Genomic DNA, 15,233 nt, shown 5'->3' on the forward strand with positions numbered 1-15,233 from the left:
CTCAGCAGTGCTGCTACTCCGCCAGAGAGCGCTGCTACTGCCTCCGTGTGGCTGCTAAACCAAACCACTTCTCACACACACACACACACACACACCGAACTTTCTCCATTGTCACCAGTACTGTGGTTACCGCTGCGGCATGACCACATCCGATGTGGATACGCACACACAACCCACTGCTGAACTGCGAGAAAAAAAAAAAAAAAGAGGTCTACTGTAACAAATCACTCTGCGTCTGCGGGAGGAAGTGAAACACTCACTTTTTCTGCAGCTTCCTGTTCTTCTCTGACGGGCCGCCCAGCTTGCTGATCCCCAGCCCGTCTGGAGAGCCCTCTCCCTCCGGCGTCCCAGCTGTTAGGACACACACACAGGCAACAGACACTGACAACACAGTCTGCTAACACAGTCAACGTCTCCTTAATACACCCTACACACTCATATAAAGCTACATATATATTTAAGCAATAAGCCCCGAGAGGCCATTCTATATCGTGAATATAGCACAGGTGAGGGGTGTTGTTAGGCACGAAGCGATTTGTTGCTCAGCATGCAGTCTCAGCTGTGCTATATCGGGAAAGATACAGTACAACGGCATAGAACGCGGCTCAACCCATCATAATCAAGGACGGGAACTATCCGTTTTATAAACCGTCTTTAGGCACAGTCTCCATGACCTGGATTTTACAGAGGAGAGTGTCTCCAGAGAAAGTCACCCAACTATGGCCTTGACTGACCGGGCCTAGTCCATGAGGTCCTGTGCTGAAAGTTCAAGCTAGGCTATGTATAGCGCTTGGAGACACATTCATTTGCTCTGCGCCATCTAAAGGAAATTGAATTGAAAACGTTTGAGTATTATTGAACGTGATGGGGAGAGAGGGTGGAGCGGCTGCGGGACTCACCCAGGCTGGAGTCTTTGCTGGAGGGACTGGGTCGGCCCTTCTCCTTCTTGCCGAACAGCCGGCCGATGGAGGACTTGATGCTCTTCTTCTTGGCAGCCTTGTTGAGCGAGTCCTGGCTGCTGTTACTGCTGCTGGGGTTGCTGCCCTGACCGTCCTGCAGTCCAGCGATACTACAGAGGGACACGGGCATTGTCACACGGGAAAGAGTAGGACACACACACACAAGATATGCAGCCACAGAACACACACAAATAACAAACACGCACATGCAGCCACAAAACACACACAAAAAAACATGCACAGACAGACACAGACACAAACAAACCCACACAGACAGACACAAACACAAATCAATCCCACTGAGCAGCTCATTAGTGGCTAAGTGCATGTCTGAGGCATGTTACTGCACCACAGATTCCAGGATGTCTGGGCGTGTCTGACCGGTGACTGGTTGACAAGACGCCACCGTCCATCTCCTCTGACTGACGCAGAGCACTCACCCGCGGATGTCTCGGATGTCTTCGTGACTGGCCGCGTGGATGGCCCCTTTGTTGAGACGCATGGAGCGCGGGGTGGAGGGGGGAGACGTTTCGCACCTGATGGTGGCTTTGTCATCCTGCTCAGACTGGGGCCAAACGGGAAGAGAAAAGTCTCAGTACTTGAGCAATCGAGCAACTCAGTAAGCAATATCGTTAGAGCAATATAAGGAGCGGCAGTAACAGGAATGGCCCCTTAAGACTGCGCCGAATGTGCACATTAACGCTGCTCAACTGACATGGCCTCTTTGTTCGATTGTGGTAAAACATCAGCTTTTAATTTAGCAACAAATAATAAAGTAATGAAACAAGAGTTGCAATAAGAATTGCTAGTGATTTAGGATTCAATTACAGCTGGATGCTCATGGTGGTCCTGTTAACTAGGGGTTTTCATGTTGCATTGTAAAAAACAAAGGGGGAAAAAATGCAATTTGTAGTTACCCAATAAAACAGAATGAAGAAATCTAGACATATACGGATAACAACAAAACTACTGAAGCACCAAAGAAGAGGGCAAAACTATAAAAAGTTCAATCAAAGACACCTTTGAACAGAGCGATCCCCATATACCATTTAAGATAAACCCTATATATAGGCAGCCATGCTACTACATGAGTGTGTGTGAGAGCTGAAGTTAGGGTGTGTGTGTGTGTGTTTGTGTGTGTGAGTTGAGTCCAAGTGTGAGTGTGAGGGCGTGCGGCTGATTAAGTGTGCGCGGGGCTCGGGGCCCCAAAAGCATTTCCACTAAATTACCTTCCTGCGGTGCTTCCGCAAGTCGCTAGGCTGTCGGAAGCATGAGAGGCACAGAGGAGGAGACAAAAAGGCAAATTAGTGGTGCGGTGAGCGTGAGAAGCACAGGAGCACGAAGAGAGAGAGAGAGAGAGAGAGAGAGAGAGAGAGAGAGAGAGAGAGATGAGAGGAAGAAAGAGAGAGAGGGAGAGAGAGAGGGATGAGAGGAAGAAAGAGAGAGAGGGATAGAGAGGGAGAGAGAGAAGGATGAGAGGAAGAAAGAGAGAGGGAGACAGAGGGAGAGAGAGAGGGAGAAAGAATGAGGGGGAGAGAGAAAGAGAGAGAAAGGGAGAGGCACACCAGAGGGAGATGAAAGAAGGACAGACCCACAGCAGAAACACACAAGACACGCAAAGTCAGGATTTTATGCCACACCAACACACTCCCTGTAGCAAACTCACACACAAACACTCTCTCATTCACACACATTCATTAGCTAAGCCTCATACTCGGGATGACACTCACAGATTACCACTCAGATGACACACATACTTGTTCTCACAGGCACGGAATCATGCATAAACTAACTGATAACAAAAATATGCAAACACACACACACACAAACACACACACACACACACACACACACACACACACAGTGTGTAGGCGGTCAGTGAATCATGCTGAAGATGAAGCAGAGGCAGAGCAGAGTCACGGCACACAGGGCAGAGAGGGTGGGGGGTCTGGGGGCGGCTGGGCTCATCCCTGGGGCGCTGCTGTCTCTCTCTCTCTCTCTCTCTCTCAGTCCACTCAGAGGCTCCACGGGGCCCAAACAGAGCGGTCCGGTAGAGCGGGGGCCTGACGCGTCGGGCGGTGACGATGCGCCGTGCCGCACACGGGGGTGGACAAATATGCACGAATTCGCACACTCTCTTTCTCTCTCTCTCTCCTCTGTTTATCACATTCTGCTCTGGGGCGGCGCTACATTCTTTTATCATCTCTCTCTCTCTCTGGGTCTCTCTCTCTCTCTCTCCCTCCTTGCATGCCTTTCACCTCTGGCATTTCCAGGGTAAACGCCGGTTTGCTTTGGCTCTTTTTTTCTCTCTCCCCTCAGGCAGCTCTAATCACTCATTTCCTCCTTTGATCCCAGAGAGAGAGAGAGAGAGAGAGAGAGAGAGAGAGGGTGAGAGAGAGAGAAGAAAGAAAAAACAAAACCTCAGCAAAGAGCCGACAGACAGGAAGAAAGATTAGGAAAAGCTCAGGAGAGATGGAGGGGTGAGGCAGAGCGATTTCCAGGAGCCTCCTTTCATGACCCCCCCTCAAAAAGAGAGCGAGAGAGCTGGAGAGCGAGAGAGCGAGCGAGTGAGAGGGAGAGAAAAAAAAATGTTGAGCTGCTAGAGCGAGGAGACGGGTCTTTAAAGACGAGTCGAGTTCCACGGCACTGAGATAAGAAAAGGCCACAGCTCAGATCTCTGGCAGTTAAACCGTCATGAAGAGAACTACAGAGCCGAGAGAGAGACAGACAGACAGACACCCACACACACCTACGTACGTGTGTGTGTGTGTGTCCCTAAGGATGAGCCCGTGTGTGTGTGTACCTGGAAGAAGCAGGGGTAGCTGTAGAAGGGGGTGTTGTTAGTGGGGTAGGGCAGGTAAGCTACGGTCTGATGTGAGAGCGAGCTCTGGATGACATAAGGGTCATAGCAGTAGTGCTGGGACAACACAGACACAGGACACGGTTACAACACAAAAGCTCCCTCGCCCAACACAAAACACAGTTACAACACAAAGGCTCCCCCCCCCCACCCCAACACAAAACAAAACAGGAGATGCCGACGACTGATGTATGCAATGGGAGAAGATGGGCAGTCCAGGCAGGGAGGTAAGGTCCTTCCACAACTCAACCGTCATAGGTTGTGTTTTTGAGATTAAAAATACAACTTAAGTGAATGAATGAAATCATTGCCACAACCTGGAGCTGCAGCTCAGTACAGAGGTGAGGCAGCAAAGCACTGGGATACGTTTGAGACTTTACAAATGGACTAGCCAACAGGATGAGCGAAGTTGATGACCAATCACGAGGAGGACGGACATGGCAAGGTGAGGCAATGATCATGATCATGCGAGTATCCTAACGGTCATCGACGGGCAATGTATGAGACGCTTAACGGTTTTTGTTGGTTTATACAGGAAGGGGTGGCTCACCAGGGTCATGACCCCCATGCGGTCCACCTCCCGGTTGGGGCTGCGCGGGGCCCTGCGGGGTGTGGAGTGGCCGGAGCCGGGCGGCGAGGAGCCGGCGTGACCCGGGGCCAGCAGGGAGGGAGGGAGCGAGCTCATGGAGCGGAAACGGCCACCCAGGCTGTCGCCGCTGCCCACCCGAGACTCGATCTCCTCGGCCCGGATCGCCGTGTTCTCCTTCTCCTCCTGGATCATCCTGAGGAGGGTAGTTACAGCAAAGATCATTAAGGGCGGAGCAAGATACTTCATGAGAAGCCACTTCCTGGAACCCGAATCGTAAGAGGGAGGGGGGGGCAAAATCCCCCTTTATGCAGAGCTGTTCCATTGAAGTCTATGGACATGACACGAATGACACACCCCCTTTATGCAGAGGAAGTGATCCCCGTTTTGCGCCCATAGACATGAACTACGACGACGTATCTTGCTCCGCATTAAGGATCTTTGGTTACAGTAATACGCACTTAATACTTCATATACAAATAGACACACACGGACACCTGTTGGCCTGATGTCAATATAAAAAGACCGGTGAACATGACAATCAGGTTTAGCCAGATACCAAACATCACTCCTTTATTTACAGCTTACCATTCCACCCACACAGAAATCAAGGATCAAAAGGATCACAAGTTCATTTCCTTATGACATGTACACACAGACAAAACACAGTGCTACTATACTTTCTGTGTGTGTGTGTTCACCTCCGTGTGTTTATGTGGATACCTGTACATTAGTATTACTAGTAATACTAATGTACGAGTATCCACACGAACGCACGGAAGCACGGGCACACACACACACACACACACACAAACACACACACAAACACACACACACACTCTCTGTCACCTGATCTCATTGTTGATGGCATCCAGCTGCTCCTGCAGCATGAGGGCAAGCGTCTGGGCGTCGGCCTGGCCGGCGGGGGACAGCAGGTCCACCGAGCTGAAGATGGTCTCGCGGTCGTCCTCCAGGTCGGACGCGTCCATGTCGCTCTCGAAGGCGTGCGCCACGTTGGCCAGCACGTTGGCCTGCTGCACGCGCTCCCACTCCTGCTCGTTGAGCGTCTGCACCTGACGGGGGGACATCGCACCCAAACGCTGCGGCTTAAACACTGAGCTCTTCGTGGTTTTTTTTGTCATGCACTGCATGCTTCAGATATCTCCCACTCCCCAATACCTCACCAGACTACATGAACTATTCCTTAAAAAAAAAGTATCAAAGATCCTGGTGAACTAAATATGGCACTATTGGAGAGCAGGAACACTACTACAACATGCTCTTCTATGATAACACTCTTTCACTGTATTGTTTAGGCTGGACATTCAGAGGCCAGACCCATGCACTGCAATGGGGGGGGGACAACAACTCCAAAGCATCCAGGGAGACTAGCTACTGGTAGAGAGAAGAGAGGAGAGCTAGCAGTGTCACACCACTTACATGCCTCTGTAGTCCAGAGAGGAAGCAAAGAGGGAAGCAGAGGGAACGAAGGAGGAGAGAGAGAGAGAGACACAAACATGGTGAAATCTCCATCTTGAAACGAGATCAAATAATGGACTCGTTTTTTAAAGAAAACAGCGCCATGTGAAGAAGAATATCAAAAACATCACAGCGAGCGAACGTTAACATGTTACACACGGACACGTCTGAAATGAATCACTCGGGTTAATCTCTTTTCACGGTCGTCAGGGGGGACCTCTGTGGCTTTGTGAGGAGTGCGGAGGTGTGCGGAGGAGTGCGGGACCCACCTTGGACGGCTCGTCCCTCAGGGCGGCGACGCGGCCCTTCTGCGGCCGCCTCAGCACCAGCGCGCTGTTGTAGTGGTCAGAGTGGCTGTCCATCATGGACGACGCCGACACGGGGTACCTGAAGTCCGGGGTGCTGCCGAGATGAGAGCGCCTGCCCAAGCACACCAACCGACCAAGCCAGTGAGTGAAGGGGTGTGGGGGGAAGGGGGGAAGAAGGGATGCATGGAAATAGACCATGGAGGATAAGAGTGGATATTGGCCATGCTTACCCGTGCAATAGAGAGTTACTCCGGCTACGGCCCTGCTCGTTCTCGGCCCTCATGGTCTCTATCTGGATCAGAAGCTGCTCCTAAGGGGCCACACACACACACACACACACACACAATAGTCATTAATGATAGTCATATACTGTAATTACTTAAGGATAGTGATACATATATACAATACTATTCCTGCATTTGATATACATACTTTTTCATGGTGAGCCTCCTCAATCAGCTTCTTAGTGTGCTCAAGATCACGAATGAGGGTGTTCTGAAGGGAACAACAAGAGGAGAGAGAGAGATACTGAACAGTCATCTTGCTTTCCAAGCCACACCCACACAACTACAGCATGTAAAAACAAACAAACTGGCTGCTTTTAACGAAACATCTCCATATTCCAGGCTGCACGGAGGCTGGCAGTCGCGGGTCTGCACAACAAAGCCCGGCAGAACCTGGAGCTCCAGCGGTACCTTCTCCTCCAGAGCGGACATCCTCTCCTTTAGGTGGAGCTGTAGCCTCTCGTTGGACTCGGACAGCAGCTTGTCCACCGTCTCGGACAGACGCTTGTTGTGCTCTTCGTTCATCTTCTCTCGCTGGCGGGCCTGTGGTCAGCAAACATGCATATGAATAATAATAAGCAAACACAAATATTTACTTCAGCTCAAAAGCAGGAAAGCTTTTGTTTTTGTTCCGTGACAAAGGCTTGATGTCCGAGTAAAAGCTGGGGCAGAAACAAGCCGAGATGCCAATACATGTTGCCAGGACCACTGACCCAGTTGATGAAATGACTGACAGGAAGTGACACGTGGGTGGTGAACTTTGACCCCTTACCCTGAGCAGCTCCTGGTTCTTTTCCTCCAGCTGTGCCTCCAACTGTTTCAGCCTCTCCTCCACGTTACCATGGCGCTCCTCAGCCTGATTGAGGGTTAAAAGAGAGAGACTAATGAAGAACTCAAGAGAGGCGTAGCAAAGAAAAGGCTGAGAGGGGAAAAACTGAAACCTCAATATTATGAATGACTTGTATCAAAATGCATAATGGCACAGAGAACAAAAAAGAAAAGTCTGTCCCAACGATCCACAAGGGAGACAGCAGAGACAGAAAGAAGCTTGACAAAGAGCTAGTCAGCCAGCAGACGCGCGCACACACACACACACACACACAGACAGACAGACATCATGCTCCAGGAAGCACAAGACACATACTAAGCCAGGCCAACGTGTACAGAACAGATAGCGTACACAAACAGACCCAACGCACGCACTCCGAAAGACAAAAAAACAAAACATACACAGAGGACTTCCTCGGTTAGCCAGACAGACAGCCACGTGGTGAGCGGCGGCACACCAAACACAGAGGTTAGTGAAGATAAGATTCCTCGAGAGTTGACACAAACTCCAGTGTGTTTGGGGGAGGATGTGGGCCGACAGTACAACATCGCTCATGCGCCCCGCAGGGCCCCATGTTCTACTGTCTCACTTCAACTCCCAAAGCCAAAAACCAGAGCAAGAACGTCATGAAGGACGTCTGAAAGTGGAAGCTGGTTTTGACGGGCCCCGTCTACAAAGGACTTTCCTGGCTTTTCCTATCAATTCAGCAGTTAGTTCAGCTAAACTAACGATCTGAACTCATTCATTAAGATCAGTAAAATGCTGAAGAAGTTTTAGCTTTATTTTTTTTTTACTCCTGTACTTTTTACTTCTTCTGTTGTGCTTTTAGAATCTGGCTGTCGGATTGCCAGGACCCTTTGAAGAGGTGGCCCTCCGAAACCCCCGTCAGGCAGCGCTGCCCTGAGGCCTGCTGGGAGCTGAAATGCCCGGCGCCCCTTGGCGCGCTCCCACCCTTGCCCCCTGACGTGGGCGGCACCAGCCTTTCCTGCGGTCTCCTGCGTAAGCGAGCTGGCACACTTCCTGTTATGGTTAGATTACAGCACTTTAGAGGGAGCTGTGGAGCGGAGGGGGGGAGGAGGGATGGTAGGATGGAGGGCGGGCAGGGCAGGGGAGGAGAAATATAATATAAATCTGGGCATGAATGAGAACAGGCTGGGCTGGCAGGCAGGCAGAGGGGCAGGCATGGAGCTGGAACTGGTGGAGAGTGGAGAGTTTGGAGAGGTGGGGTGGAGGGTCGGGGTGTGAAGACTGCAGTGTACCTTCCTCTGAGCTTTAGTGTCCTGAGAGTCCAGAGAGCCAGACTACACAGAGACAGGGACAGCAGGGAGGAGAGACAGGGGACAGGGGACCAGAGAGAGAGAGAGGGGGGGAGAGAGAAGAGGAGAGAGGTAGAGGGAGAGAGAGAGAGAGAGGGGGGGAGAGAGAAGAGAGAGAGAGAGAGAAGAGAGAGAGAGAGAGAGAGAGAGAGAAGAGAGGGAGAGAGAAGAAGAAGAGAGGGAAGGGAGGGAGAGGGAGAGAATGAGAGAGGGAGAGAGAAGAGAGGAAGAGGGAGAGAAAGAGAGAGAGGAAAGAGAGAAAGAGGGGGAGAGAAAGAGAGAGATGAAAGAAGAGGGAGAGAGAGAATGCAGAGTGCAGAGGGAGGGACTTTTAGTACAGGCATAGGACCAAAAAGACTTAAGTACAGACACAGAGGAGAACAGTGTTCCATTCTGCTGCAAAAAGAGGGGAAAGAGAAAGAGAGAGCATGCCAGAGAAAGCGCGAGAGAGAGAGAGAAATGACAAGACGGAAAGTGAGAGAAACTACTGAAGGACTACGGAAAGCTAGAAAAGGGCAGAGCACAGGCACAGACAGAAGGAGAACACTTCAGACACTTAAGGGAGCAGACGCTGCTTGTTGTTCCACTGCGGCTTGCTGCAGACGTTGCTTGTGGCCAATGCAGCCACCTTACGACTACAAGGACAAGTGGAGGAGGATAGTGGTTCGGACACAAATGACCACAGCGTGCACACACATAGCGTGTGCCAAACGGAGCCAGTGGGAAGAGGATGGCATCCTACAGAAGCAGACTGAATCTGGACATAAGGAGCATAAAAGTGGCCTGGGAAGAGCGCAGAGATCACACGGATTAACACACCACAGCGGAGGCAGACAGGGTTAGCTGCAGCGTGGTTATCTGGGGTCAACCGCAGAGGTGCGAGAGGTCGCAGACGCACACACACACACACACACACACACAGGGGCATGCAAGTGACGCAGCAGAGATTGTAAGGTCTGATAAGAGAGCGTTGAGTTTCAATTAGCGCACTGGTTGATCCGGCACCTTTGACCTCGACACTCGACTTTATCGCTGCGCCTTTAAAAGCTGCGTAATCAGATTGTGCAAGTAAATGCTTCAGCAATTGCAAAAAAAGAAGTTATTTAGATGTTTGAATGTTTTTCTTTTTTCTGACTGGACCAAAGTGGGCAAGGCGGTCAACCCTACAGCTATGTGGTCGAAAAAGGGCTCAAAACAGCCCCAGAAACGGTGCTCTAAAATGTGCTTGCACGTGACAAGAGGGGGATGTGAGGATGTTGAGACTGGAGAGCAATAAGCAAACAGACAGCTCTGAGCTGTGGGGCAGGGAGGGTGGGTGGGGGGGGGGGGGGGAGGTCGCTAATGGTAATTAGACAGAAGATGTCCTTGCCAAAGGCTGAAGCAGCAGTCTCCCCACGCTCCTCTCTCTCGGACATGACATTTATTACCCAGGGGGGCAAAACACCATGCTGCCAAGCCTCGGCATATACTCCATTACAGAGGTCCACATTAACGTTCCATGGCCATTTGTCTTTAAGTAAGCAGCATAGTCCAAAACCGTGGGACGAGGTCCACGCTGTCCACTCTATTTGGTTCAATTGGTTGAGATGATGACTAACACATACAGATGGCGTCTGTCCAGCGATGGACTAAATACAGGGCCAGACTGCTCCAAAATAGCCCCGGGCCTGAATTTAGAACGCACCCACTCCCAAACAATAGCAGTGGGAAGCTAAACAGGCCCAGTGGCTTTGTGTGGCGTTTCGGCCTCTCTGACCAGCCGAGAGAAATTAAGTGTTTCCCTGCTCTCTGTGGGAGAGCAACGCTGTGCTGTTCAACAACACAGAGGTGTAACCAGTCATTACAGGACAACTGGCCTACAAGACCAGATCCTAAAATAAGGTTCAAGTGTATCCAAATTAGGCTACAGGAGAACCAAACAAGAGACCACACTGGACACAGACAGAGGTGTGAAAGCACATTGGCCAGGAAAAAGTTGGTACTGTGGAGGCTCCAATCTCCAGAGGCTTTGAAAGAAGGTTCCACACTAGTCAGAGATACAGAAGCTAGCTAACATTTGGGAGGGGAATAAAGGAAACTAAATACCATTTTATTATTTAATATAATGTAAAAATGGTTCCAATGTGGTTCAGTCTTCAAACGGTTCCTTGTAGTGTTTAGTATATTATGATTGCCGTGTTAACTGGAAATGCCATTTATTGAATGCTAAACTAACTGTCTGTGCTGTAAAAAAGCTGAGCCTCTTGATCTTGAAGTTCAATGAACAACTTAAGGTTGTCCATACAAGCAGAACAGCTTCACTTTAAGAGCAGGATTTTTACTTTGGTTGCATCCTTCCTTCATATTATGATTCAGTGGGGGGAAAAAAACAATCATTTATCACAACATATAGAAAAGCGTGAGTTGGCAGAAGTTAGCAGAAGTTAGCAGTTGGCAGTTATTGCACTCCCTGCAAGCAACACACATGTACATGACATTTAAGGGTAAAAAGCATCGTCAATGATGTTGACGTGTGGTGTGTCCGTGTGTCCGTGTGTCCGTGTGTCCGTGTGTCCGTGTGTCCGTGTGTCCGTGTGTCCGTGTGTCCGTGTGTCCGTGTGTCCGTGTGTCAAATTCAGGATCCAGGGCTGGCCACAGGAGTGTCCCCATCCTACTGCTGAGAAGAGGAGGCCTGTTGGGCTAGGTGTGTGTAGTGAGTGGGCGGAGCTTACCTTGGTGAGCGCGGCTACTCTCTGTGCAAGCTCCGCCTCCACTTCGGGCAGCGTCTCCGCCTTCCTGATGGTCTGCTGGAGCTTCTGCTCGGCCAGCTCCAGACGCTCCTGCAGCTGCCGGTTCTTATCCTCCGTCTGCCGGACACACAACACACAACACACTGGGTCACGACCCGACAGGCACACAACAAGGGACCAACTTACAGAGAATTACACAGGGCTCCCCATGAGCGGCTGAGCTGTTTCCATAAGCTATCAAGATCATGAAAGAAAGCACCCCATCTACACAGAAACAATCAAAGTTGCATTAGATAGATATATAGCTAGATGGATACGTTATTGATCCCCAAGGGGAAATTCAAGCGTTAGTCCGACTTGTAGGTGGGTAGCAGTTAAACAGTTGCACTAAAACTGGTACAAAGATTCATCAAAAGTGCATTGGTATTCTTTACAGCTGTCTGTAGTTGCCTCTTAGTAAACAATACTGATACACAAGTTGGGAAAATCCTCACACCCAAAGGGGATAAAGTGGGAGAAGTTCCCGAGTAAAATCAGCTGGCAGAGTGGTTGGCCAGAGCACACGTTTGGCTTGTGAGATTCCCAGCTCTGGCCGTGATAAAGCCCAGCCAGCGGCCATCTGAATAAACAGCCAGCAAGAGAGACGCTTATCACGGCTCTATCTGGACACAAGGGGCCTCTTCATGGGTCCGCTCCCCTGCGGGGGACCAGCTACATTTCTGCTCTCTCTTTGCTAGCAGTACTAAGCCAATATTTTGTGTGTGTGTGTGTGTGTGTGTGTGTGCGTGTGTGTGTATGTGTGTGTGTGTGTGTGTGTGTGTGTGTGCATACATACATGTGTGTGTGTGTGTGTGTGTGTGTGTGTGTGTGTGTGTGTGTGTGAGCTCCGAGGAAAAGAGGAGACAGGCAAGGGAAAGGGCAAAAAACAAACAGGGCAAATAATGCCCACAAAACAGACAGAAGGACAGAGCGAGGGAGAGTGAGAGAGGGAGAGTGAGAGAGGGAGATGGAGGGAGGGAGAGAGAGAGAGCAAGAGAAAGAAAGAAAGAGAAAGTGACAAAGAGGAGAGTAAAGAGAGCGAGTAAACGCAGGGGGGAGGATGTTGGCGTGTTATAGGGCGAAAGCAGGAGAGAGAGAGTGAGTGTGTGTGTGTGTGTGTGTGTGTGTGTGTGTGTGTGTGTGTGTGTGTGTACACATTCCCTTCGGGCCCACAGCACTGTCCCTGCCTCTTTGGAGAGCATCTCCGTAAACTAACATGACTCCCAGGCGTCCTATTCAGCGCCTGCTGCAGTGAGTGGCCTGTCAATGCACCGAGAGGGGTCCTAATGTTGCCAGGGCACTGCGGGCTGTTCCTGCCGTCCAAAAGAGTGCCCGTCACACTACACACACCGCACACACACACACACACACCGCTAGCCTCCCTCCCTCCCTCCCTCCACCCCTGCTCTGGCCTGCAGAGAGGAACAGAGGGACAAAGGGGACAAAAGCGGCGGCTGGGGGACAGGAAGGGCCGGGGAGGGGACGGGCTGCCTGCCTGCCTCCGCTACCTACAAATAGAGCGCCGCGTGGAGACAGGCACAGCGCCGGACCACCATGAAGGGGGCCAGCTGGGAAACTGCAGCCACACGGGCAGCGCGCTCACCGGCCCTCTCGTCCTACAAACACTGGGACACGGCTGCGCTACCACTGCAGTGTGGTATTGATATTTAGACCTGTTCTCAGGCTCCCCATATGGACTAAACAGCATAGTGTGCAGCTATGGGCAAAAACACACAGTGCACAACTGTACTCTTCTGGTGCAGCTGTTGGTGGTTAGATCAACGTGTCTCGCGTGCCTCGTCTGCCCCGACGCCTGCGTCGATCTGAAACATCTGGAAAGGCAGCAGCGGAGTCGGCAGCGCGGGGCCCCGTCGGCGGGTCTCACCTGGCGGAAGAGCGACTCCTTGTTGGCGATCTCGTTCTCCAGCTTGTCGTTGAGGTCGTGCACGGACGTGGCCTCCCGCTGGGCGGCCAGGTAGCGCTTCTCCAGCGTGGTGATGCGCTCCTCCATGTCCTCCTTCTGGGCCATCGACTGCCGTGGGACACACACACACACACACACACACAGCCAGTTATGAACAGCTTCACACACACTTACACATGATGGCCAAGAGGGAAAACGCAATCTATTAATAATTTAATGCCAGGATACTCTGATATTCTGAAGATATGCTTTCAGGTATACAGTACATTCAGCACAGCAACCAAATTCATTATATTTCTCACATTCTGTGGGATTTGTAATAATTAACCATGTCTACTACAACAAGGGTTGTGTAGTGGCAAAGACCTCATTAGACGATACGCATCATGATACATGGGGTCACAATATAATACATCACAATATATTGCGATGAAATGCATATTACGATATATATTACTTTTTACCAAGAACGTAAAAATAGAGTTGGAAACCAAATTTGCTGTGAATCACCTGTGCAGTGTAACATGTAGATCACATACTCATAATTCAGCAGACAAATAATAAAAAATATATCGCAATAGTCAGCTGTATAGACATTTTTTGCATTGCCTAATGCTTTAAGAAAAAAATATTGATATTTGGCAGCAGTGGCAATACGATATTGAAAGCACAGCCATAACTACAACTGGCCTTTGCTCAATGGTGTTTTTTGCCCCCAACGGCACCTTCCAGGCAGCACAGCCTAAAAGGCACTACCTTTACCCTATTCCTAACCCTAACCCCCTCAACCCTCATCCTACCCCTACCCCTAAAGTGAGGGGATGTATTAAAAGGTTCAATAGTCCATCTCTTCCTCGTCCCAGTGTGTCCATGTGCGCCCACCTCTCGGATGTCCCTCTGCAGGCGCGTGCTCATGTCCTCGGACTTGATGAGGTCCTTGCGGGCGGTGTCCAGGTCCTCCTCCAGCTCGGCCACGCGGCCGGTCAGGCACACGAGGCGCTCCTTCATCTGCAGCACCTCCTTGCTCTGCCGGTCGATGAGATCCTGCAGCTCCATCACACGCCCAGCGTCCTCCTCCGAGCCATCCGACGAGCGCTACACACACACACACACACACACACACACACACACACACACACACACACACACACACACACACACACACACACACACACACACACACACACACACACACACACACACACACACACACACACACACACACACACACACACACACACACACACACACACACACACACACACACACACACACACACACACACACACACACACACACACACACACACACACACACACACACACACACACACACACACACACACACCCCAAACTTGTCAACATCCAATACACTCAGGAGAACACTCAGGCAACCAATGACCAGATCAAACACATTTACAAATGCACAACTATCAACAACCATATCGAGATCAGATAGACTTATAATAACAAATAACATTAAATAAACAACATCACGACTGCTACTGATTAGGTGTGAACAATGGAGCGTAAACTGGTATATGCAATGACACAGAAGAGGCGTGTACCAAACCAGAATGTCTGCAAAGCCACCTGGCTGTGGTCACAGGTGAGGCACTAGTGACACCAGTTTGCCTGCAAAGCCACAGGAGTGGCCAAGTCAACGCCAGATTCCCACCGTGTCATATCACATTCAATCTGATGGTCAACAGAGAACATTCCGCCAGTAGCGAAGGATTAAAGGCCATTCTGTGGTCATTTGTGGCCAGGGGAAATTATATATAAATAAAAAAAAACACACATACTAGCTCCCATTTCTCATCTGTGTGTTGGGGCTGTTTTTGTGCTGGGCCTTGGATACCGCGCCACTCAATTGGCCTGTGTGTGTGTGTGCAGCTCCCACCAGAGTCTGTCCTCAACA

The 15,233-nt window shown here is 50.5% G+C and overlaps 1 protein-coding gene across 6 annotated transcripts in view; it reads right to left on the minus strand.

Moving 5' to 3' along the window:
* Positions 1-15,233, minus strand: part of ppfia1 (PTPRF interacting protein alpha 1) — a 46,993-nt gene that overhangs the window by 10,489 nt on the left and 21,271 nt on the right. For 5 of the 6 annotated variants that reach the window (XM_062550018.1, XM_062550020.1, XM_062550019.1 and 2 more), the window contains exons 7-19: positions 14,196-14,408; positions 13,275-13,421; positions 11,333-11,467; positions 7,249-7,332; positions 6,888-7,019; positions 6,625-6,687; positions 6,423-6,502; positions 6,154-6,304; positions 5,255-5,478; positions 4,370-4,601; positions 1,400-1,524; positions 900-1,069; positions 261-351 (exon numbers count right to left, since the gene is read on the minus strand). In XM_062550018.1, coding sequence (XP_062406002.1) covers positions 261-351; positions 900-1,069; positions 1,400-1,524; positions 4,370-4,601; positions 5,255-5,478; positions 6,154-6,304; positions 6,423-6,502; positions 6,625-6,687; positions 6,888-7,019; positions 7,249-7,332; positions 11,333-11,467; positions 13,275-13,421; positions 14,196-14,408 — 1,847 coding nt within the window. Of the gene's footprint in view, positions 1-260; positions 352-899; positions 1,070-1,399; positions 1,525-4,369; positions 4,602-5,254; positions 5,479-6,153; positions 6,305-6,422; positions 6,503-6,624; positions 6,688-6,887; positions 7,020-7,248; positions 7,333-8,564; positions 8,607-11,332; positions 11,468-13,274; positions 13,422-14,195; positions 14,409-15,233 lie in introns of all 6 variants that reach the window. The other variant, XM_062550015.1, reaches the window with a different exon arrangement.

This window comes from Sardina pilchardus, chromosome 11 (assembly GCF_963854185.1).
Source record: "Sardina pilchardus chromosome 11, fSarPil1.1, whole genome shotgun sequence".
Lineage (NCBI taxonomy): Eukaryota > Metazoa > Chordata > Actinopteri > Clupeiformes > Clupeidae > Sardina > Sardina pilchardus.